We start from the raw sequence: 26347 nt of genomic DNA on the forward strand, positions 1-26347 counted from the left end.
GTGTTTTTACCTATGAGTCATGAATGAACACCTACTGGCCCATTCATCTAAAAAGTTCCCCTGCTCACAGTGAACCCAAGATCCTAAACGCTAACATCATGGTGCATTGTACGTGTGTGTGTGCTAGGAATAATAACTGGTGTGTACAAGTGATACCTGCCTGTGGGCTCAGTTTTAGGACTAACAGCCTGGACCAGAGTACAAGATGAGGAGAGGTTGCTTTTCTCAGCATGTGGGCACCACTGGCTCATTCTAGATGGTAGGGGAATCACCAGACGCTATAGTGAGGAAAGAGGAGACAAGCTTTTCTTTAGAAGTACCAGGGTCCTTCCTGATACATTGGCTATAAATGACTGACTGCAGCTACCATCAGGTAGATAGGGGTGGGTTAGGATTAGACCTGCAGCATCTGTTGTTTGCGAATAGAATCCTTTGTAGGGGGAGATTCTTGTCTCTCTTCCTGATCTCTGTGAGGAGTAATTGTAAATAACAGGGTGTAGCCTGCTCATGCCTTGTTGTGCAACTCTGATGCACACTCCATCTGTAGACTGTTGTGCTGGATAAAGCAGTATGACAGACATGGACCAGGTCTGAAAGGCTACCTAGTCAGGTCACATAAAAGGGGACCAGCCCAAACTGGTTGCAAAGAAGTAGACCTGCAAAATACATCAGCCATGTGCAAAAGCAGCATAGAGATAGAAGCCCAAGACCCATCGTTATTGTAGTTTCTTCTACCATACAGAGAGTACTCTGATGATTATTCCGGGACTACTATGCAGTCACGGGTTGGAGTTGCTCTTACAGCCAACTCCCCAGAGGCTTGGAACTTCGCCTCGTGTCTGATCTGAAGGAGCAATTACTGGATTGTGCTGGCTGCCAAGATATCATGTCTGTGAGAAAGGGAAGGAAAAACCAACCCTGCAGGAGGAGTGGATCCTGGCAAGGACTGCTGTAACTGACCCTGCTATAGGGTCTGTCTCACAGAGACTTACTCAGCAAAGGCACCAAAAAAAATTGCAGTACTGCCAGACAAGGCAGTGCGACCTTCGTCACGTATCCCCTTCGTAGCTACCAAGACACCTAGAGCGGTGTGGACAAGTGATAGGCTGGCCAAACCTGGGATAAGCACCTGCTGGTTGCCTGTCTGCCCCATAAGTAGACTTTCTGACCCTGACAATGCCAAGTGTGACATTGGGTCAGGACTAGTCCTGAAGGTCAAATGATCAGAGAGATGCTGTGTGTGTGCCTCGTAAAAAAATCTATGTAGTCATCCTCAAGACACTGCGTGCTGAAGATGGCACCAGGCAGCTGCCCTGCTGATGATCTAGCACCCGCGGGCGTGTGGCTGTTGTGCACAAGAATAAACACCAAGTACTCACTGGAGTGCCGGAGTGAGCTGCGATGTGAGTCGGGTACCCACCGGAGTGTAGGAGCGAGCCACACGATGAGGTAAGTACCTGCCAGAGTTAGTCGCAACTTACAGCCAGCTGCCTGGAAGAAGGCCACCAAAAGAAACCTTCACTCCTGCTGCAACCCTTCGAGCAATACACTGCGCAGCAGGCTGCCATACAGCTCCCTAGAAGACTATTGGGTGCCTCTTGGATCTGGTGAGATCCCACTGCCGTGGGAGAGCCAAATACAGCCCACCACTGCTACTCCAAACTGAGTAAGAGACTGAGCAGGCCTAGACTCAAAAAATGTAATGGTAAGACTAGTAAGGAGGGAAAGCACAAGCTGCACCTATAGAACTTAACTCAAACTCTGAACCTGAAGTATGTGGAAGCCAAAATAGAGTGGCCTCACAAATAGTTGGAAATGTAATTGGATTAGTTGGCAGAGACCCCTGAAAGCACACTGACTGAAACTCGTATTCCTGTATTATTGATTTTATAGTGAAAGAGTTATATGTTTTCTGTGTAATAAAGCTCTTGTCTTTTTTTTTTTACAAAGAGATGCATTGTGTTGGACATTGATCCGTTTGCGCTGCATGTAGGAAAGTATTGATTTTTGAGCCGGAGTACCTCCACACTAACCTCCGTGAGAAGCCTGTGATCGCTCGCTTGGCTGCCACTGAGAGTCAAGAGAGAAAAGGTTGTAGTTGTCCCAGTTTGCAGAGCTAAAGTAAGACAGGCCTCTGGAAAGCAGGGGCAAAAAGCCTGAAACCCCCACAGTTGTGGCCTAGTAGCTGCTGTCTGCCTCTTTGGCCTCCTTAAAGGCATGTGACGATGTGTTTATATTCAGTGTACATTGGCCTTCTTATATGGTACAGAAGTTAAACAAATTAATGGAGACATTATACTACTTGCTGAATAGCTTTAGGTGTTTTAGAGGCATTGCTTCCACGTTTCTTCATTCAGATGTTTTTTCATTAGCTTTAAAGAGAGATCGAATGCTCGGTAAAGAGACGTCTGCATCTGGAATAGCCTCTTATGTATAGATTAATGTCAGACAAGGGTATGTGATGCACATAATCGAAAAGGGGTGATAGCTCGATGCTTCAGGAAAAGCATATCCTCTCAAAAGTGTAACTCTTTCCCCATCAATGTCAGCATATACTGTCATATAGAACCAGGCCCCTGATGTCCTATTTCAGTTTACAAGCTAAGGATATGCAGTTTTGCACATTGACTGGTTTCTGAATAGGAATGCAAATTTGTGATACAACCTATGGGCCATTAGGTCCAAGAGGAAGGTGTGTCACAGGGACAGCTTTCACTTTGCCAGTCACCTACCACCTCTTTTGAGGTGTCAGTATCTGATCAGATACCAGTGTTCCCCAAAGCCCAGGAATACCTTGGAAATCTAAGGAAACATTTGTTTTCTGTGCATATTCCTACACCCATTTATTTACTCCCAAGTATTATATGAAGAGTAACATTTTTTAGGAAGTACAATTGACCTGTGCATTAGCACAAGTAACTTAGTTTACAAATGGCTGGGTCCAAACTGAGGCGGCATAGTGGGCGAAAATCGATGGATTGGGACGCACCCCGAGCTATCGCCAGTGGCTGAGATGAATTCAAGCATTCCAACACTTTGCTGCCCTTTTGTAAGCTGGGATTGCACACTCTTTCTTTCCATTCTTTGTAAGACTAACAGTACATGTGTTTCTAGGGTGGAATCATGCAGTGTGTGTGACTTTGCGCTAAGTTCTCAGTTGGTGCAAGGAACACTTCCCTGGCAACAACAATGTTCAAATCCAGCCCCCTGCACTTGCCACTACGGAAAATAGTACAATTAAATCGTGATCACTTATTGGCCTACCTACTTATCTCAAAGACACAACGAATGAATGATATTTCTGGGAGAAAATCGTGACTCGTGTTGGGAGGCATATATTGGTCAGTTAATCTGAATGACATTTGTTAGGAATCACATTTCTCGTGGTGCTTTATCCTTCATGAGTTCTGTATGAGCACCCGTATGTTAATGGAAATGTAAGGGGCTCTGTGCCATTCATCACAGACACTATGATGCCAGTTTCTGGTTTCGGGTTAAAGGTTATGTGAGCATTTCTAACTTTTGCAACACATTTCACTATAATTCTAAAAATCAGGAAGGGGAGGTCTCTGTGCCTGTCAGTCTGTTTACGTCTACATGTTTTATTTCTTTTTAGGCTGCATTTTTAACAAGTTCAGATTCTTTGAGAGGCTGGTATAGGTGCTTCTCTGTGGTCCTCTCAGAGGCAGCAGACCTTTTGTAATAAAATAGCTTTTCAGAGCATCCCTCGGCCTGATGCAGGCTCTTTTATCTTCGTTAATTATTCTAATAACACACAGATCACACATAAAAAGGGTATAGACACCTGTTGTTTCAAGCCCTACCCACCCACAAATTAGAATGAAATGTCCACACAAGGATTATAGTCGTGATTTTATATGCAACCATCTCTCCTGCATCTACACAGTCACAGCAACACAAGAAGAGCAAGTCTGTTATTCATTATTTAATTAACCAGTACAGTTTCCGCACAGTTTATACTTGCAACCTACACTTTTCCAGCCAGACATAACAATAAGAAAAGTGTTCTCTACCGCCTTTCTCTTGGCTCCATCAAATGCTCGTTTAGCAACATAAGAAAAAGGTGCCAATTTCATCATCACGCACAAGACTAAAACACTTTCCACTCAGGCCACTGTGCAAGCCCAAATACTTCCATCTACGTACAACCTACAGAGTAGTGCGCTGTATATCAAAGCGCTGCGCCGCCTCATCAGGGGTATAAAGAACTGTATGAATGCTTCTACAATACAGTGCAATGTTTGTTTTATAATATTTTAAGTTAATTTAATTATACTTTGAGGTGTTCTCATTGACATCAAACTTGTCTCCTTATAGCCCCTTAAGTATACCTTTTATGCAATAATTGTGACAATTTAGCATTGATACCTTTGGAGTGGATTTACAGCATCAAGTGGAGATTAGTTGGATTAGGGTGAACAATGTGTTTGCACTATCTTGGCCTCTGGTTTAAAAAAGATGATTGTGTTGTTATTTTGGGAAGTTATGTTAGTAATGGAGATAACTGATCTTAGCAGTCTATTCTTGCTGATTACAGGCGTTTGTAGTCAGACCATCCAGCGTTACTAGTCGCTGCTTCCAGTAATCTCAGTTTTTAGATGTATGCTTTGTGGAAAGGTTGAGTTTTCTCAACTTTACTGAAGAGTAAATAGTTGAGCTAACCTGAGACAGGTGTGATTAGGTGATGGTATTGGTCCATTTACTTCCATGGATTATGTACTCATGTTTTAGCTGTACCACTTTCTTCTGGTGGATGAGCTTGCAGGTGATTCCTAGTTAGGATGCAGTTTGGGACATCTTAAGTATAATTCTGGGCTACCATGAACGCCAATGGAATGCTTTTAAGAAACATTTATTGTGGTATTTTACTTTCAATTTATGGTAGACATTGCCTTCTGCTCTTCATTTTAGTATGTCAGTGAAATTTTAGTAGGGCTGGAGGATCCTTGTAGACCACCTTGTGGTAGTTAGTCATACCATGACTATGAATCTTATTAGTTTCTCTTAATTGCATATTTGGCACAGCCAGGGGTGGCTCCTCCATTAAGGGGGAGGAGTGTCGCCCCGCTCCCTGCCCCCGTACCACTGTGCCAGCAGCAGCTGCACACCTTTTCCTAAAAAAACAATAATAAAATGTGTTTATTATCGGTTTTTGGGAAAAGGGGCAGGGCCACGGGAGAGACGAGCAGTGAGGGGTAGTGCACAGTACTCCCCCTCAGAGCACATGTGTGTCTGGCCGGCCGTCTCAGGCCGGCCAAACATACATGCTCAGTAGGCTTTCTCCAGCCCAGCAACGGAGAGAGCCTGCACAGGCTCCCAGTCTACCTGGGAGCACCCTGGCTGGGCGCTCCCAGCCAGTCCTGATGCTGCACTGATTGGCCGCAGGGCAGGCTGGGAGCCTGTGCCTGCAGCCAGCAGAGGAGTGGATGGAGAGGTGCAGTGGTTTTACTTATTTTAAATTTAATTACCACCCCCCTACACCACCCCACCCCGCCCCCTCTGCTTCGCATAACCCACGACTGGGAATAGCGCTGTTAGAAGTTGATCCTTTTGAATCCAGTGTTTACTTAAGTGGTGAAGAATAGGTCAAAGATTAAACCCAGGTTTCAAATCTCATTTGTTTTGTTTGGTAATGCATGCAACGGTGATCTGCATTGCAATTTGAAAATCTTTTCCTGTGTTCCAGTCATCGGGATCTTAATTTTCAAGCATTAAAGCTTAAGACAGTCTTCCTCATTCAGTGGTAGAAGTCAAGTGCATTTGTGATTTATGGTTTGCCTCGCAGCTCAGAAACTCAAAAGGTGGGTTTGTGTGTCATCCAGGAACTTCGGAAGCAAGAATGTTCATTTATTTAAGTTGTTGATTTCATATCTATGTTGAATTATATTTTGAAAGGGCTTAACCCTGTGGTATGTTGTACGGGTTCCCACAGAAAACCGAAGGTTTTACTGGAAGGATTTAGACCCACACCAAGACTGTGCCGGATGTTCCTTCCTGTTCTGTTTTTACTTTTTTTAGTCATTTTAGTTAGATGTGTTCAATTATCATGTAGTATGCTGGAAGTAGTTTGAGATGAGTCAGGGCTGCCTGGTAGCTTTTATCGAGGGAAATGAAGAAGGTTCTCCTTACCATTTGTCTCTGTAATTTCCATGCCTCTTCGGTCTGAATTCTGTTGGCCAGTCTTGGAGAAAGCTGAGTTCCACATACTGCAGTGCTTTTGCATTTTCTGTCTTGAGGATTTTACTTCGCTCAGAAAGATTTTAATTGGGCCTTTAATTAGCAAGAACGTTGGAAACCATTATAGTTGTTCGTGAGGAGCAAGTAGGACGTTGGCAGTCTGTTTTGGAGAGATTCGTTTATGAGGTCTGAGCTCCTGGATATTTTTTTATCTGAAGTATTTGAAAATGACCATGCAAATCTTGATTTTTTTTCTCGGTTGCTTTATTAATGGTATTTTCAGAATTGCCTTTGAACTTTTCACTGCCACGTAGCATCCTCACCTGTGGTTGTGTTTTGTCCTCCTTAATGATGGCTCACCATCATAGCCATGTCATGTTTTGTTTCAGCCTTTTCTTCTTGCCAAGCTCTTTGCTGTACCACTCATTGGTTTCTTGGTGCACTTGTTGTAATATTTCCTTTTGGTGTTGGGCATTCTGCTGAACATGTAGATGATGCTGCATTATAACAATCTCTCCAACCCTCTGTATGAGTACTGTCGGCTTTGAGGCTAAAGCAATATATTGGTCATGAGAGTCCGATTTAAGTATTTTATTCAACTGTCTGTGCCAAACTTGTGATGGCTGTTGGTTGCTGTACATATGCCTTTTCTAGTATCTGTAGAGTGATCAGTAAGGGGTTTGTGCTCATGTATATGATGGGTAGAATGCTTGAATTAATGTAATTGACTAGTTTTTACTCAGGCCGCATCCCAGCCCATCATCATTTTGTGCACCATGCCACCGCAGTTTGGAACCAGCCATATGCAAATGGGACTTGACCATGCTCTTACAGGAACCATCCAGCCCGTAGTGCCAGGCCAGCTCCTTAAACTATAACACAAGCAAGCCAAGACTGGTTTCGCCTTGATTAGGGGTCTTCAGCCGGATGTAGCTTGTTTCCAGTGGTACAGTGAGCATGGGATCCACGTCTATTCATACTCATTGCACTAACGGCATTGTACTGGAGTATACAAAAATGTTAGATGCCTCTCGACCAAATCCATTTATTCTGGGTGCTTGGAAATGTTTTTGGCCTGATGTAGAGACCATCACCGTCCTTGCAGGCCAAATTATCAGATGTTTTTATTGTGTTTTATGTTGACCCACCAAGCTTGTGTCAGGCACAGCTAAAGGTTACATCTGGCCCTTTTGGCCTATTTTATGTAGCCTTTCCTTTTCAAATAACCTATTGTGATGCCTTTTATGAAAGACTTGACACATATGTTTACTCTGAAAATCTTCATCAGTCCTCAGTGGAACCTTAATTTGATCCTCTTGTTTCTCATGTGCACACTCGTGGAACTTATGTAGAGTTGGTTCCATCAAATGTTTTTCTTGTTGCCATTACTTCTCCATGTCATGTCAGTGAACTGCAGATGCAGTCAATGAAGCCTCCGTACATCACCTTTTTGCCCTACAGGCCCAATCCACCATAGCTAAGGCTGCTACAGCTGCACTAGCAATGGGAATGTATGTCTTAGAAATCAGTCAAGCTGCAATGTGTGCATCACTGCACACATTCATAAAGCACTACTGCCTTGACAGCCAGGTCCACAGGGAGGGTCATTTTGTATGCTTAGTCCTACTGGTTTGAGTTCAGTCACCAGACCCTCAGCCTTTTGTGAGATACTGCTTGGAAATCTGTTATAAAGGTACATAATCTGTGTTTAGAAGTATCTATTATAAGAACAAGTTTCCGACTTTTGGTAACAGTCTTTCTAGTGGATACTCCTAGTTCTGTGAAGTGGGCATCCGCACATCAGAAAAAAAGGGCACACTTTATTTTTTGTGGCACACTGTTGCTATAATTTTGTTACAGATTATCTGTGTCTGAAGGTGCAGAAGGGAACAGTATGGCAACTGACATCAGCCCGCAGGGGTGGTGCGTATATACGGCTCCAACCAGTTACATCTGGGGCTATGTGATGACATCAGAGTCTGATAATGCTACCTAGTGTTATGCAGGAGCAACTACTTTAGAAATTTCCCGATCCAGTCTGGTGCCTGGGAGTGCTCTAAAGATGAAGAATCTGCCATCTGTGTCAGAGTATCCTCCAGAAAGGGTGATACCAAAAGATGTAACTTGTTCTGCTAGACCTTAGAAGAGTCACCAGTTCACCACAGTGAAAGGCTGGACCTTCCATGAAGAGTACATAACATAGCTGGAAACCTTTTCTTCGTAGTACCTTGTTTTATTTTTTGTTTGCTGTAAACAGTGGAATTATTACATGCACTCCGAAAGCCTTCTGAGTTTTACAGATTTATCACAAAGTAATAAACAAATTCCATTGAAACACAAAGGCCGCTGTAGAAGGGTGTTACGTTTTTATGGCGCCTTCCTAGAAGTAGAGAAAATTTAAAACAGCTTAGTTAAGTGCATGAGTCCCCGTCATTGAAAACCATGAACAGGTACCTCAAGCTCTGACATAGTCTTCTACGAATGTCTTTCCTGATGTCATTACTCTTGTAATGTTAGCATTATCATATCTAACCCACACAACCGAATAAACAACATTTATACAAACCTCACAGTATTGTAATATTTCTCCTTGCCTGAAAATGATCTTTTATCTTCCTTAACGTCCAGTTACCCTTTACTGCACTCACCAACAGTCTCTTTTAGGTAGCTACATGAAAAGCACTGTTCACGTTCCACATCCTGTCTTTATAGAGACAAAAAGATTTATAACTTGAACCCATTTCCGTGTTTCTGAAAACATTGACCGCATTGCTATTTAGCGTCCGCTGATTTGTAGCTATTTGAGTGTCTTGTTTTTTACTTGAACTTACTCTGACACACCTAGATACATTTCTCTCACTACGTTTCTGTCATACCACTTCATTTAGACCTACCAATCGATCCTTCATTAAAAGTATTTGTCTTCGTTCCCAGAATCGTCTTGAACGCCATTAAAAACCTAACAAAACATATTTAATTTACGTAGTTTGAAATGAATACTCTTGTACTGTTATTGTCACTTGTTTTCAAGTTTCAAGTTTTATTTTATTTATGATAAGGAACAACCATGGAGGTCCACATGAAACAAACCTATAAAAAGAAGGCCGTAAAAATAGAGAACCAAAACCTTCATAGACAACTTAAATTCCCCATTAAAAAAAGAATAATTTGACAATGCAATTATCACAAAGATAAAAAGCATTTAAAAATGTTAAAAATTGTACAGCAAAACATTTTGTTCGGGAGAGCTGAGAAGGCCTGTAATATTTCTGAAGCAGTGCGTAGGGAGAGTTTGAGACAGATAGGACATAACAATCTACGATGAGTAGATCTTAATCACCATTTTGACAGAGATTCCATACCATCTAACCCGCAATGTAATTAGAGGGAGCAGCCTCTGTCGCAGTAGGAGCCAGAATCTTCTGACCCCATTAGGCAGGTTGCAGCTGAGGTAGGGCTGCAGTTCCTTCAATAATATAGTGTCAATTACAGATTGGAAGCTGTGCCTGTGTGCACAGGACTTTTTATCCAGGCAGAGGTTTGCGGACAAAGTTACTTGCCTAATTATGGATTTTAGCTGTAAGGGAGGAAGTGTGGGAATGGAGCCAGGATCTAACTAAGAGATCTGTGGCATATGTAAAATTTCTGCCAGTGGTGTATTTCATCCTGCTGCCGGCCAAAATCTTTTTTTTTAATAGTTACCTGAGAGAGTCATCACCACAAGTCATCAAGCTAACCACCCAGAGTACGACCCCAGCCAGCCCTTGAACAAATGTACTTCGCAAGCCCATCTGAAACCTTAAGGTTACTGCTGAGAGGGCAGATTGTGCGGATATAAGATTCCTCAAGACGCAGCCCTCTAGTTTATCTAGAAAACCCCATTTAGAAACTTCTGCATGCTCTAGGCATTTTTTTGAGCACTCATTTTCAAGTAATTTATCTATTTGCCAACCATTTCAAGGCACATATTAACACATTGTTTACCACACATCTGTTTTATTTTTTTACAAAAATAAAATCAGGTAATATTGCCGTTCTAGTAAGAAACAAAGGTGGTCCTTATGAACCTGGCAGTAAACGCTGCCCCGCCGGTGGTGGCAGTAACTACCGCCAACAAGCTGGCGGTCCGGACCGCCAAATAATGAAACACATGAGAAACAAGTAGCGGTCTATCCACACCCCGCCATCATTGTAGTGCCGACAAGGACGGAGGAGGCCGCCCACAGGCCGCCGGAAAGGAACTACCCGCCCACCAAATAATGAAGCACAAGACCACCGTCAGTTCCAGGGCGGGAACCACATGGCGGAAACAAACAAAATAAAAGGAAATACTCACCTGAGGCACACACAACATGCCGATGCAGACATGGAGAGAGTGTTGGAAATAATGCCAGTGCTGCTCCTTGCCATATACCTCCATGACCGTGAACGCCGACAAGATGACGATGGTAAGTACAGCAACCTAGTACACATGGGAAGAAAGGGCACAGTTACACACCCACATCACCCACACCGCAACGCACTCCCAACCCCTCACACCTTCCCACACCATAAACACCAGAACAAGATGTACTTACCTGACACAAGGCAACAAAGACCTGCATCACAGTACACACATGTGCACACCACACCCCCACAGTGAAACGCTGAAACAACGTCACCATAATGTGCCAACAGCACTACTGGGCACTGCAATTTATTCACAGTGAAAAAAAGTCCTCCAAATAAGGCCATTGGCCAGTCCGTGTGAAAATCGCAGAAGGGCCAAAATAGGCCTGACATGGCTCCTGCATGTGCACAGGGTACTCCACCTGAAGGGGGCATCAATAGGGCAGCCAGGCACCTCAGGGAATGGGCTGGGTGTGGGGACTTATGTCTGGAAGGGGGGGGCTTGGGCTTAGGTTTGTGAGGTGGAGGGGGTTTGGGGCTTGCCCTTGGAAGGTGGGGGAATGGGCTTGGACCTGGGGTTGGCTGAGGGACCTGGTGCAACATGGGGCTTCCTCCCTGGGGAAGGGGCACAGGAATGGGAAGGGCAGACTGGGGTGGACTTGGACGTGGAAAGAGTGGACTAGGCAAGGAGATAGGCACGTTTAGGGATGAGACGGGGTGGGCCAGTGGGTTAAAACAGGTCAACACGGGAGAGGAAAAGCTTCTTAGGGGCAGTTGGGGGAGATTTGGAGGAAGGTCTGGGAGTGGAGGTGAAGGGAGTGCTTGTACCAGGTGTAGGTGTGCCGGACGTGGATGCAGGTGTCTGTAAAGTATGCTGATGTGTGGTGGATGTATGTTGTGTGGATGTCTGCAAATGTTTGAGTGTTTTGGGAGGAGGTGGGTGGACACAGTGGGACAAGACAGGCTGCCAGTGTACATGGATGTTGTCTGGGTGTCTGCAGGTCTGGTGAGTGTGCTGCAAGTGTCTAACAATGTGCAGGTATGGTGTCTGGGGTGCATGTCTGGATGTCAGATGTTGTGGTGACTGCAAGAATGGGGCCAGCAGCAGTGACTGAGGGTGCAATGCATGTGGGTGTGCATGGTGAGGTGACAGACAGGGTGGCGGGGGAGGTTGACACACTGGGGGAAGTGGATGTTGTTGTCTCTGCTTGGGTATGTTGGGTTTGGTGGGAAGTGTGGTGACTGTGTTTCACTGTGTGCTTCTTGTGATCTGTGTGCATGGCTATCTGGATGTGTGCTTGGAATGGGTGAAGGGAGTGGGGTGCTAGAAGGGGTAGAGGTGGTGGGAGGGGGGACGGAAAGACCAGGGTCACAGGCTGCCGTCAAAGAGGAGGCCATAGCCTGAAAAGAACTCTGTAGGCCAGACATGGCACCATGAATGCCTTCCAGGTATGCGTTGCATTGCTGCATCTGGGATGCTGACCCCTTGATGGCATTCACAATGGTTTTCTGTCCTACAGAGTTGGTTCTCAGGAGGTCAATAGCCTCCTCTGTGAGGGCAGCAGGGCTGACTGGGGCAGGGGAAGAGATGCCTGGGGCGAAGGAGATGCCCACCCTCCTTGGTGAGCAGGCACAGGCAACTGGGTGGGGAGCAACTGGGAGGGCAGAGATGGCATGGGGTGGAGGAAGATGACATAGAATGGTTGGGCCCCAGTAGGGTCCGCCACCACCAGGGAGCTCCCATCGGAGGAGGTATCAGAGTCACTACTGCCAGTGATACTTCCCTCGCCCTCCAACCCACTGGTCCCCTTAACGTCACTGACTCTGCCTCCTTGGAACCGTGGGCTGCTGCATCCCCACTTGCCGGTGCCACTGCTCCCTTGCCAGATGATGCTGATGTACACAAAGGACACAAGAGCACAGGGGTGGAGAGACAAAACATGGGAGAACTTTGTAAATACCTGAATGAATATACATCCCTGGCTCACACACCCATCCAGGTCACACAACTACACGCAGCAACTACAACAATAGTCATGACTGTGCCCCTGACGAGTGGCCACTACCCCAGAATACACCCCATTACCCACAGGAAACACAGACCTGATAAACTGTGTGGAGTACACATATGGGAGACCATACCCAGCCAATGCACTTGCCAGTCAATGAGCCCACAAACCCCCATGGGCCTATTGGGACCGGCCAAACATGCCCTCACACCATCCCCAGGTCTTTGAGGGGGCAGGACTGCAAGAACACACCAGTCTGAGTGCCTGGCACTAGACAGCATACATACAACAGCACCCAAACACATCCATCAAAGAGTATTACAACAGTTTTGGTACTCACCCCCTTCTGGCTGCTGTGCTGCCTTCAAGCGCCCATCCAAATCCAGAATGCGGGCCATTAGGGGGGTCAAGGTCGGACAGGCACCCCTTCCTCATTGGGAGGCCTTCCCCAGCTGGGCCTCTCCTGTTTTCCTGGCCCAGCGCCTCAGGTCCTCCCACCGCTTCCTGCAGTGGGTGCTCTGCCGGTTGTAAACCCCCAGGGTCCGCACTTCCTTGGTGATTGCTTGCCAGAGTCCCTCTTCTGATGGGCGCTGACCTGAATGGAACACACAAAGCAGAAAAACAGGCGTCAGTATGTGTTCACCTAATACAGATGACATGTCGTTCCCTATGGAACAGAGATTTTAAAAATCTGTGTTATCAACACACATACAGTACATGCCAGACAGTCTGCAGCTGGGTAGTCACTAATCGAACACACATGCATACTGGCATCCGCCACAATCACACACATCCAAGGATGACAGCCGCCAACTCACCTGCTCCTCTGGTCGCCCATACAACTTGGCATACAGGGGTAGGGTCCTGTCCACCAGCTTCTCCAGTTCCTCCGTGGTGAAGGCCGGGGCATGTTCCTCTGTGACTCGTGCCATCTCAGGGACCAGAGTCAGGACACAGACGCAGTGGAGTACTGCCCTGCACTTGAAAATTAGAAGTTAAGTGGCAAGGGTCTGACGACATGGCACACGTTCTGCGGCGGTGTGCACCGTCCATGAATATACAATTGGTGTGTACTGCTGACCAGTACATATCACATATAAATGCCAGGTTCCATGCCAGGTTCCAGGCTCAATCCATGATTCCTTTGTCCTGAGAAACAGCAGTGTACCACACTTGATGGGACAAATACAAGGGGACAGAGGATGGCTCATAGGTGAGTGAGTATGACAATGGTTCTGTACATAGGTGACAGCCAGCCAATATGTATGTGCAGTCAGTTCATTATGGTCCTGTTTACCTCCACTATTGCAGGTGATTCTGGCTACCCCAACTTGCAATGGCTCCTGACACCAGTGAGGAATCCCAGGACAGAAACAGAGAAAAATTATAATGAGGACCATGGACGTACTAGGAGGGTGATTGAGAGCACCATAGCTCTCCTGAAGGCTAGATTTTATTGCCTCCATCTCTCTTAGGGATCCCTGTGCTATGTCCCTGAGAAGGTGTGTAAGATAGTGGTGGCCTGCTCCATGCTGCACAACTTGGCTGTGAGGAAAGCTATCCCCCTTCTTGAAGAGGAGGGTGCTGTCCAACCAGCCCAGAAACCCCAGAGAGGTGATGAGAGTGATGGTGAGGGGGAAGATCTTTACTCCAGGACCCAGCTGATCTGCCTATACTTCCAGTGACCCTAAGGTTTTGTTAAATGATGCTGTTGTCTTCCCAGCATAGTTTCAGTCTGACTCATGTAATTGGTAATGTGGTGTTAATAGTCATTGGCACTGTTAACTGAGTAAGGAAGTTGCATGTGCCAGGGAACTCAATATTGTGTACATTGTGATTTACTTCAGACTCTACAGAGCGTGGGATCCCCCTCCTGCAATAAAGGTATGATTATGAAATTGACTGGGTAATGCATGCACACTCACAAATTGAACTCATAATGACGAGGGACATACGATTTGATTTCATATGTGTTTTTATTAAGTGACACAATTTTGGTATATTGTTGTACAGTAATAGGGAGTGGGCTCATGGTGCATATCCATACTCTGGTGCATTTGCTGAGCTGTTGGTGGCACTGGGCTTTGGTCAATGCGTCCATTGGTAGATGGTGTGTTGGTAGTGGCAGGTCAACAAGGGAGCACAGTAGCACACAAGGGAGACAGTTCAGGGCAGAGTCACTTCTTAGCGGGGCCTTGGTCTTGGCTGGTGTTCTAGTGCCATGTCTGGGTCTGAGGGCATGTTTGCGTGACTGGAGCTGGGCTGCAGGACTAGGGGCGCTGGTCTCCTGTGTGTCCTCTGGCGGTGCCACCAGTACAGTAGCTGCTGCAGATGTGGATAACAGGGCAGTGTCCTGGCTAGTGGTAGGGGCTTGCAGGTGGGTGGAGGTCTCAGGCTGGCTAGGGTAGTGGTGCTGCAGCACCCCTGCAATGGTGGTCATGGTGGCATTGAGCTGTTTCCCTTGCTACATGCCCTCTTGGTGATGTGCTATCTGCAGCCTTTGATTCTGCTCCAGGGTGGCCAGGATGTGGCCCATCCTGTCCTGGGTATGTTGGTATGCTCCCAGGATCTCAGATATCACCTCCTGGGCTGCAGCATCCATCCTTTGACTTCCCCCCCTGGGCCACCAATGTCTTTCCACTGGCCCTTGCCCCCTGTGCCTGTGTCCCCTGCACGGGTCTGGCAGTCCCACTTGCACTGGGGCCTTCGTTATCCGGGCTGTTGGTGGGTGGAGACTCTGGCCTCTGTACATGCGGGCCGCCGGCCTGTGCACAGGAGACACTGGTGTGGGGTCGTTTGGCCAGAGGTGATGTTGGTGGCAGGGCTGTCAGTGGTATCCTGGGTGGGGCTGCTGGAGGGTGACAGTCCAGGGTATTCCTCACTTTCACTCAGTCTCCTGAGTGGGGCCTCGGTCTCTGTGTGAGGCGCTGGCACTCTTTGGCCTTTCCGTCCGGTTGGCATAGGTGGTGGTGCCTGTGGGGGGGATTGGACATGTATGTATCATGTACCAGTTCGTAACTTGAGGCACAGCTCTGCCCTATTTTGTGCTTTTATTCCCCTGTTGTAGCATGCAGGGTCCTTTCGTGTACTTATGTTTGCATTTTGTGTGGGGGGTGGATTGTGGGCATGCAGGGTCACTGGATGTGGGTGTTGTGGCCTGGGTGGGGATGGGGTCCTGTGGTAGTGAGAGGGGTCCGGTGCTGCATGCAATATAGGTGGGGTGACTGTTAAGGTATTGTAGTTGACTTACCCGAGTCCAGTCCTCCTGTGAGTCCAGTGAGACCCTCCGGGTGAAGGATAGCCAATACCTTCTCCTCCCAGTCGGGGGTGTAGGTGGGGGACCGCCACCAGTCTTCTGTACGGCGATGTTGTGCCTGGATGCTATTGACTCTTCCGGATGTCCTCCCTTGTGCGTGGATGGTTTCCCACTGCTTTGACCTTGTTAACAATCGTCTGCCATAGCTCCATCTTCCTGGCCATGGGTGTGTGCTGCACCTATGCCCCGAACAGTTGTGGCTTGACCTTGATTATTTCGTCCACCATGGTCCTTAGGTCCCTATCTGTGAAGCAGGGGTGCTTAGGAGGTGCCATGGTGTATGTTGTGTGTTGTGGGTGTATTGGTGAGGGTGCTGTTGTGTGGCTATGTGTGTGGTCTATGAGGGTGTTTGAGGTTTGTGTGTGTTTTGGTGGTGTATTTGTGCGTGTGAATTTTGTTATGTTGTGTTCAGTGTATGCGTGTTGTGTTGTCGTTCTCAGTCGTGCTATTGGCGATGCAAAGGATTGTGGGATGTGTATGTGAGTGTTTTATATTGTTGTGGATGTGTGTCAGGTGTGTGGGTTTCAGTGTTGCCAATGTGTGCATTTGTTGTTGGGTCCCATTGCTGTCCGTGGCGGTCCGTACCGCCTATGGTCGTTCGGCATCCACTGTCCGCTACGCTGATTTGTGCATCATTATTTGGTGGGTGGAGGATTTGGCTTCGTGGCGGGGTGGGGTATATTGCCTTTCTGCCGTCATAGGCCCTGGCGGTGGGTGGAGGTTGCATGATTTTTATATATTTTTTTTTTATTCTGCATCATTCGGCGGTGTCCAGTCTTCAGCCACTGGCGGTCTTCTGTTCACCGTTGCCACAGCGGTCTGCGGTGTTTGCGGCAAAGTTCAAAAGAGGGCCAAAGTGTGTACCCCATAGAAATGATTTTGAACTACACATTAGATGCCGAACTGCACTCATAATTGAGCCTTTTTTAACGATACCCACTTAGTTTGCACTACGGTTGCACAGAGGAGTTTTGAGGCATGGGCAGAAATGTCAATTGCCCAGTGCCTCTACCTTCCAAGGGCCCCCCTGGGAATGTGAACTGTCTCTCTTTGACCCCCTGACTATTCTATATCCCTATCTAAACCTCTCTGCCTATCTCTACCTATGACTCTGTATCTCTACCAGTGTCATCTTAAGGATTTTTGGGTCCCAGGTAAGACATATTTCAACTGTTTTTGTGTGACTCTGTTAAAGCTAAACATATAATTTAGTATTGTTTGGGATCCTGACGGGTTTGACTTGATAGGAACTGTATAAGAAAAATCCAAATTTGTTCCTTACAGGGGTCCCCAAAATATATCTTGCTTGGGGCCCGCCAAATCCTTAAGATAACACTGCTGTTGCAAAGAGTGTTTGTGTCAGTGGGAAGTTTGTTACCCAAAGAGGCTAAACAAGTGGGAAAAAAGGCTTTGGAAAGAGGCTGAGGATAGCACAGAGAGCATGTGATCACTGAGCAGAGGGACCAGGGCTTGTGTGCATGATGTGGACTCCCTGCAGAGTCCACGTTGGTTTTGCTGAATTTATCTCTGTGTCTATTGCACCAGTGTATCCTTTAGTAACTACCTTTGTTATGTTTTTGTAATTACTGGCAATATTGTACAGATAGCCTCATGGTAAGTTCTCTAACTGATCTGAGGCACTTGGTAACGATTGTTTAGGGCCTTAGTACATGGCTGTTGGACAAATGCCAATGGGTATCAACTTGAATGAGACTAGGAGGTATTAGTATTTATTTTTTAAATTCATACCTATTTTAAAATCCTCCCTTGTAAATATCCCTGCTCTGTTTTTACACATACTAGCAAATTGTGAGGTGTCTTATATTTTAAATAATCGTGATTCTCTTTTCAGTTTCTTCTGTTGTCACTTTTTGAACTAAACTTGTAAATGTAAATCTGCCAAATATGTGCCCTTAAATAAAAGAACCACAAAACACAGAACAGCTGGCAAATTGGGAAACTGTTCAAAATAAGTGTCTGTGAAGCTGAATTTCCCCAGTTTGCAGAATCCAAATTGCTCTGGCAGAATATCCATTAAAGTACAGGTCTTGTGGTGTTAGCCTTACCCCCTAAGTGCGTTTTTGTTCCTGATACCCAGCTGCAGGCTTTTTGGCTGAGTCAATATATACTTAAGTTGAGCTGGAAGCTTTTTGGGGCCATGACCTTGCAAGATGGCGTAGCAGTAGCATCTCTCCGGAGATCCCACCAGACCCATAATTATCTGTCTGTTAATCGTTTGATAATTGCCCCAAAGAAAAGCATACTTGGTAATCCAGCCCCCTCCCCCCCCCCCCCTCCCCCCCCAGACTGTTCTGCTCCCCCTTGTTGTCCTGGGTGCCGTTCACCTGCTGTGGCACCAGTCGTTTGGCAAGCCATCTTGGAGACCAGGCCTAGTGTGGTTCGCGATGCCGCCGCTACTGTTGTGGGCCACAGAGTGCGGTCGGTGACAGAGGCCTGGGCTGGTGTTGCACCCACCCCGGGCCCGGGGAGAACTACATGACCAACAAGTCTCATCTGAGGCCTCAGAGGATGCAACAGCAGTTGCAGGGACTGCCAGAACCGGCCCTACTTGTGTGGTGGCTGACTGGAGCTGGGGTGTCGGGGGCTGCCCTGCGGCCCTTGTCTGCACTGCCCTGATCGTGCACCAGGTGGCCTTGCTGATGTGATGGGTTCCGGCAGCGCTGCAGGCTTGAGGCCGACCTCCAGATGAACGCTTCTGCCCAAGCTCCTGGCCCACGCCCCTCTCCTCAGCATTGGAGCGCCGGAGAGCGCACTGAGTGAATATTAGAACTTATTTAAATCGGGCCCCTTTAACATTGATGGACTCTGGCCCCGCATGTACACTTGAGGCCATGCAACTGACATCTGTCATGACAGACTGAGTCTCAGGCAAGCATGGGGGAGAAGGCCGAATTGTGGGCCCTGTTTCTACCAGGCCTGGGACTATATACAATTTTCATTGAACCCGATACTTGTGGTGTGTCACAGACTGTAGGGACAGCCCACTGGTGGTGGGTGCATCCCATTTAGATCTTTGGTGTCCGCTAGAGGAGAATTCTTCATGGGACGCTGCAGACACTGGAGCCCGTGGCAGAGGCGGATGCGTATCCCGTTGCAGGAAGGGAGGCCTCACTTGTGCGGTCGCCATTTCTTACACCTCCCTAACTTTTTTGCGCCACCCCGCCTGTGGAGAGCTGGTCATTGAGAAGGTGTTCACCACTCCTTGCGGACCCAGACAGTCGTGCCTTCTCTTTTCCACTCTGGACTGCCACAATGGTAAATAATAAGCCTAACAAAGCTAGACAGGCCAAAAAAATGGACAAATATGCTCTCCCCTGCCTACAGGATAGTGCAGTGGGTGAACAGCATTAGCAACATCTGCCTGAGGAACACCTGCTTCCCACAATGGTGGACATACTGACCGAAATTAAAGGATGCTGTGAACATATGCTGCAAATATTGATGTGGGCGTCCTACACATAGACATCAGAAAAATCTCTGAGAGGGTTTCAGAGTAAGAGGGGTAGGTTACAGAATGGAAAATGGTTTCAGAGCTTCAGACGCTCACGGTTTGCCTGGATGACAGGGTTGAGGGACGAGTGTGGAGGAACAATCTCCGCTGTGTGGGTTTCCCTGAGAAAGCTGAGGGACAGTCAACTGTATTGCTTCTAGAGGAATGGATCACAGTGGTTCTAAGGCCCAGGCGCCTCTCCAAATTCTTTACTATTGAGTGAGTGCATTGTGCACTGGCACCGGCGCCTTGTGCCATGTTTGCTTGCCTGTCTTATTTTCGCTACAGAGAGGCAATCCTGCAGCACGTGCCGGAGCAGGGGGTCCCCCAATTAGAGAACAAGAACATTATGACTTTCCCAGATTACACCCAGAAGGTATAAGACCACCCCAGAGATTATTTGTCAACCAAAAAGCGTCTACGTGACCCTTGCATTAACTATAGTCTCATGTTCCCTGTGAAGTTGAGAGTTCAATACAAGAGGACAGCTCTCTTCTTTGTCGCCCCGAAGAAGCTAATAACTGGCTTGATTCCCTGGGCCATTTTAACTGTAACCAACAATCCTCCAATAGACCAGGTGACACTGGGACCCCCTGTAGGAGCACAAGGAATCGGAAATTCAAATTTAGGAGGGACTTGGGGCAGTGGGACTGTGTAGACGGCCCACTGTTCTGGTGTCCAAGTCGTTTGGACTTATTGCCATTGGGAGGGAGGTATTGATTTCAACATTGAGGGATGTTAGCGTTTGAATGCTGTGTAGGTGTTGGCTTCAAGATGCTGGTGTGTTTTCTTTTTCGCAGTACTGCATGCAGAGTGACTACCAATGTGATCCGCAAGGATGAGGGCATGATGGGAGAATGAGTGAAAACTATGACCTATAGCCTCTCAATAGAACTTTTTGACCCAAAACGTGCAGGGTCTGGGTTGCATGAAAAAAAGGACGAGTGTACTCCTATTTACGGCATTTTAGGGTGACAGTGGCATTTTTATGGGAGACCCCTTCCTGTGGGGACTCTAGTACGTCCCTAAGGCACAGATGGAGGGGCAGATTTTCTTACTCCTGTTACGCCAGGGGTATACTCACTTGGTGGCTAAGGGACTTGCTTTAGATCCCCTAGAGACTAATGTTATCATTTCAGCTGCACTGGATGCACGTGTATGTACCCAGTGTTGATGATGGGACCTTTTACTGTACGATGATGGGTGTGGCTGTGGTTCACATGGGCTCTGAAGTCTTTGTGGTGGGGGATCTGACCTGTGTGCTGGATGGGGAAATGAACCACTTTCCCCCCTAAGTTGAACACAAAACTGGCAATGTCAGGTGCCCTGCACTAGGCTATGGTTGGTGTGGGCTTACTAGATGTTTGGAGAGTGAGAAACCCTAACTTTAAGGCATATTCTTGTTTTGTGCCTGCCAAAGGAACATATAATTGTTTAGGTTATTGTTTGCTTTCTGATGAATTGTTCCAAAGTGTGGAAGCCGTTTCCTACTTGGCATGCTGCTTACCTGATCATTCCCCTTGTTGGTCTCCTTTAGAATGTCTAGGGAGGCTCCGAGTGTACCCTTGTGGCTCTTGTGGGTAGAGGTCTTGACAAGACCCAGTGTTTAATGAGGCAGTGAAGGAAGTAGTTGTTCACTAGTTTGCTGCTTAACTGAGACAGTGCATCTTCGAGAGCAATAGAATGGGACGCAATGAAGGTGGCGGTGCGTGGGGAGTGTTTAAAGATAAACTTTGGGGTGAGACAATGAGACATGAATCCCGCCTCTAGCTGTGATCCGCGATAATGCGGGCCGGTTGGTGTGTATGCAACGAAGCATCTTGCAGGTCTTTGCTTCTCATTTGCAGGACTTAAACACATCCCCCCCCCTGGGTCCAGTAGGGAAAAGCAAGGGTATTTGGAAAGCCTGGAGGTGATGTCCCTAACCAGGGAAGAAAAAGACAGTCTTGATGTCCCCCTGACTAAGGATGAGATAATAGCGGCAATTAGATCACAGAGGACAGCAAAGGCCCCTGACGGCGACGGCTGGCTTGTAGAATTTTATCAACACAGGGCAGGTTCAGTAGCCGAGCGACTCCTTGCAGTTTACATTGAAGCTTTTGTGGAAGGGATACTTCCGGTGTCCATGAGGGAAGCCATCATAGTTCTGTTACCTAAGTTGGATAAGGATGTAGAGGAGGTGACTTCCTATTATCCACTCTCTATATTGAATGTGGTAGATGCAAAAATCCTGAGTAAGGCTCTTGCGATGCGACGCCTGCCATATATGCCCCAATCGTTTCTCGAGGACCAATGTGGCTTTATCCTAAGGAGGAGCACTATCTATAACTTGAGAAGACTTGCTTTAGACTGGCATGCTTTGGCTGCAGTGGAGAATCCATACGCTCTGGTCCTCTTTGACATAGAACAAGCTTTTGATTCCCTCTCCTGGGAGTATCTGTGGGTGGTGCTGCGCAGGCTGGGTACTGGGGAGTCCTTCCTGAAATGGGTCCAGATACTGTATGAAAAACCATTGGGGAGGATGAGGGTTGGGGAGTGATATCTCACCAATTCCCATTACATCTTGGGACTAGGCAGGGCTGTCCTCTGTCCCCCCTGTTATTTGTATTGACAATGGACCCGGTGGCTTATCGGATGCGCAGTGCCATGGGGGTTAGAGTGTGCCAATAGGAGCAATACACGTGATCTCCCTCTATGCTTATAACGCCTTACTTTATTTGCGCCAGCCTGACGATTCGGCCCCTATTATGTTGCCGTTCTTCGACGAATTCTGCAAAATACCCCGATTAATGGCTAACCAAAATACATCTAAATTGTTCCCCATGGGAAGATTGGTTGGTAAAGCAGTGGAGGGCCTTCTATGGACTGATCTGACTTGAGCAACTACGAATGTTAGATACCTGGCGAATAAACTGGCCCACAGTGCGACTATGTTCGGGGCTGCCAATACCGGGAGAGTGCTGGACAAATTGAAACCTTCAATAAAATCTTTGAACACTCTTCACCTGTCCTTGATGGGAAAGCTGGCTATAACAAAGATGATTATACTCCCTTGCTGTCTTTATGTATTTCAGACGGCCCTGTATGAGATCCAAAGGCAGGTATTTGTGGACCTAGATAAATTGAATGTCGAATTGTTATGGGCCTTGGGGAGAAAACATGTGGGACTGACTATGCTTAAACGTACCTTAGGTGCGGGAGGCGCAAACTACTTTTCATGGAATTATACTATCTTGTTGCCCAGTTCCAACATGCAGTGCACGGGTTCGACAGGGAGAACTGGTAGATCAGACTGTTGCTGGGTACATGCAGAGGTAAAACTCTCCCTGAGTTATTGAAGATGATGGGTGCTGGGGTGTTGCCCACAGTGCCAACTATAATGAGACTGGTATGTAGGTCCTGGGAGAAAGCAGTCAAGTTTATTTTAAGGAGGGCCCCTTTGCCTATGTAATGCCAGTATGGGCTCCTTGTCCCCTTTCAATGATTCCAGTCACAATGTCTATCAGTAAATGGAGCAAGGAGGGTTGTGAGACCATATGGGACTTGTACTTGTTGACCGTTTCATTACACTTGCTGATTTTACAACTTCCTTCAGCCTGCTCCCCCGGAGTCCTGTACATTGGTGGTGCTACTAAATTTAGGGGGAGGCGGTAGATTGATTTCTTGAGAGAGGACTTGCCATGCAGTGACATTCCAGTACAGGTCACTTAGCATAACATATTTAGGACACTCCTATAGGCCAAGGACTGGTTGGTCATTCATGAGGTGGTCAAGACAGCGTCCGCTAACCCCCAATTTAAGTTGACACAATTTAATGTTGTCCATCAGGTGTACCTGACCCCAACCACATTACATTCTGTTTGCCCAAACAGGTCCTCTACATGCCCACGATGCCATGCTTTAGATGCAGACTTTAGACATATGATTTGGAACTGCCCATGTCTACGCATGTACTGGGAACAGGGTGCTTGGTTCCGTGGCGGTAGCACAGGGTGGGATCTTCCCCAGGATGTAATGCCTACTGGCACAGATTTCTATCAAAAAGAAAATATAAAATTTAAATGCTTACTTCTTGAGCTCATGTTAGGTAAACAGAGAGCAGCCATTACTAGTTGTCCCCGGCATGCTAACTCGAGAAAAGACATGGCTGAATGGGCGAATGCAGAGGAGTGCCAAATGCGTAAAACACATAGGGACAGAAAGCTGACGGATGATCAGCAGCCTTGGGCTGCAGTGCTTACAGACTTATTGAAACCTTCTGATGCCCGACCCCCATGAGCTGTACTTGGCAGATGCGAATCTGTGGGAATGGTGGTGGCAGGTGAATAGGGCTGTACTTAGTATTGGCCGGGGGGGGGGGGGGTGTTGCAATGAATGCACTGATTTGTTCATGTTACAGTTAGCTGTCCGGTTATGGGTGGGTCAGGACTTGGAACACGCCCATGGAACCAGGTCTGTATTGGAGTTCGATGATGATGGTTTTCCTTTTCTGCAATATCGTTATTAAACTGCTGATTTGTAGTGTCACTGTTGGAAATTCCAGTAAAAACCTATAGATAAAAAATAAGTACAAATAAACCCCAGAGAAAGAGTTCATACAGAAGTCCACCCCACAAGCCAAATGTCACATGCCTTTGGTTGTGAGTTCTGGGAGTTGTGTGTGTTCCTTGTATTCCTTTGTAACTATGGGGTCCGGGTGAGTGGTGGTCAAAGACGAAGCACCTTGTGCAGCAGGAATCCGATTTCATAGGCATTAATCTCGTCACAATATTTAAAGCATTGCTTCGGAAGCAGCATAGTACTTCACAAGTGAGTCCAGATACAATCATGCTTGTATATATTTCAGGTTTATTCACAGTGTGTCTCCTCATCTTAAACTGACGATTAATTTGAGCTTTAATGTTGCACATTGTGGATTTGTACCCCACAATACTAAGCCAGATCTACTGTCATATATTTAATGTGGGGTGCAGAACAGAAAATGTCACTATTAGCTGATATAATGCATGTAATAGGTCTTGATCAAAGCTACTACAGCCAAACTATTATACCTTAGATCACTAAGTTACCCCTCCAGTTTGTGAATCTCCTCAAGCTGACTGGTCTCATGCTAAGGTATGTCTGCTGACTAGATACAAGATTCTCCAGCCAAGGCTCGAAACTCTGGAAAAGCTTTGCAGACCATGTCCAATCCCATCTCACCCTCATCCCCTTTCAAGAGACTGTTAGGACCTTCCTTTTCACACAGCCCTCACTACTGCGACGCATAAGAACTCCAAGCCACATCACGGTGGCACCTAAAACAAACAGCATAGCTTGCGGGGCACTCACTACAACTCACTTAAAATGAAAGAATTAAAAATAAGATGTGAGGCATTCTGTGCCCATGCTGTAATTCTTTAACTCATCACACCCTACTTACAGACTATACAGATTTGAACCAATAAGAGGAATATTTCTAAAGCGCATGTTCACCTGCAAGGTCTCCTGGTGCAACTTACATATAATAAATATTAAGCAATGGTTGGACTGAAGTTATATTAGTAACCACAGTGAACAGTGTCTCGTGCTAGAAAATATTTGTGCATTTGTTTCCTATTTGAGAGTCCCAAATTGTTCGACGGTTGTAAAAGTCACTTCTTGGCACTATATTTAAAGAATGTACTCACACAAAGTCCTCTTTATACTTATCTATGTCAACATACGTTATCATGCCGATCTCCGTAAATGCGTTGTATTTGACCCTCTTCTGTTAACTGCTGCAAGTAATGGAGAAAATATATCAGAAAGATATTTGTCACTTCCCTCTTCAATTTTTAGGTCTTGGATCCAGAGCAAAACCACAGCTTCACTGATCACTACTTAAATGTTGCCTTTGACCTCTCCCAAGTGCTTTTCATAGCCACGGCTAACACTATGGCAACTATTCCGCCTGCACTCTTGGACAGAATGGAGGTCATTCAGGTACCAGGTAAGCGCATGTTTCAGAGACCTTTTGTTTCGTTAGATTTTTTTACGATTGCTTTCTAAAAGTGTGTGCTCATTTGAATCTAGGAATAAGAGAGCCTTTAACAGAGGGAAACTGTTTCTAGTGAACGTTTTACATTTTTTAATTGTAAATCTTTTAAGTAAAAAGTCTAACTAGTTCACAAAAAAAACATACAAGTACCTACAAATACGGTAAAAGCAAATGGGTAGTGTTGCTGGTGGTATCATGAAGTGTATTTCATATATCCTATTACAAAAATGATATAAAATATATGAGGAACTATATTTGATATATTGAAGGTAAATTGTGGTGTCGTTTTAAGTATCAAAATTGCACTGTCGAGGGTGTCTCTGTAAGTGAACTATGAGAAGTAAGGAATAAAAAGGTTTGGGAGTTCCCATTCGAAGCCCAGTCATTTTCTGCAACAAAGTTCAATTAATATTATGTGCATTCGAGCACGGTTTTAATTTTTGGTCAAGTAAACGTGTTCTATTCAAGAAAAAGAGTTCACAATATCAATCTTCTGAGATATACTAATTGAGAGACTAATACACTCATGTCCTATTCAAGAAAAAGAGTTCACATTGTCGATCTTCTGATATATACTAATTGAGAGACTAATACACTCATGTTAAAGGTTTTTCACATATTAAATGTAAATTGTTTCCAGAACGACTCTGGACATCAGAGTGAATACACTTGATTAAAGAGCTGGGATCCACTGATATTTGGTCAACGCAGCCTATCATGACTTTCATTTCAGTTGTCTTCAAAACTTAAGCATTCTTAGGCAAACGTTGAGGGAGTAAATTGTTTTGCACATTGTTGTTCTCAGGAACTAGTTGAACTGGCGGGCCAGAAACATATTTTTTAATTGCAGGGGCCCGGGGCTCTCCATACTTTTGGGGAGAACTATGCAGATGGTTTTCTTTCAT

General features: G+C 46.2%; 1 protein-coding gene across 1 annotated transcript in view; it reads left to right on the forward strand.

The window, feature by feature from the left end:
- The window catches only part of LONP2 (lon peptidase 2, peroxisomal), an 885840-nt gene that overhangs the window by 467965 nt on the left and 391528 nt on the right, over nt 1-26347 (forward strand). The window contains exon 9 of the mRNA XM_069217806.1: nt 25244-25394. Coding sequence (XP_069073907.1) covers nt 25244-25394 — 151 coding nt within the window. The remainder of the gene's footprint in view (nt 1-25243; nt 25395-26347) is intronic.

This window comes from Pleurodeles waltl, chromosome 12, assembly GCF_031143425.1.
Source record: "Pleurodeles waltl isolate 20211129_DDA chromosome 12, aPleWal1.hap1.20221129, whole genome shotgun sequence".
NCBI lineage: Eukaryota > Metazoa > Chordata > Amphibia > Caudata > Salamandridae > Pleurodeles > Pleurodeles waltl.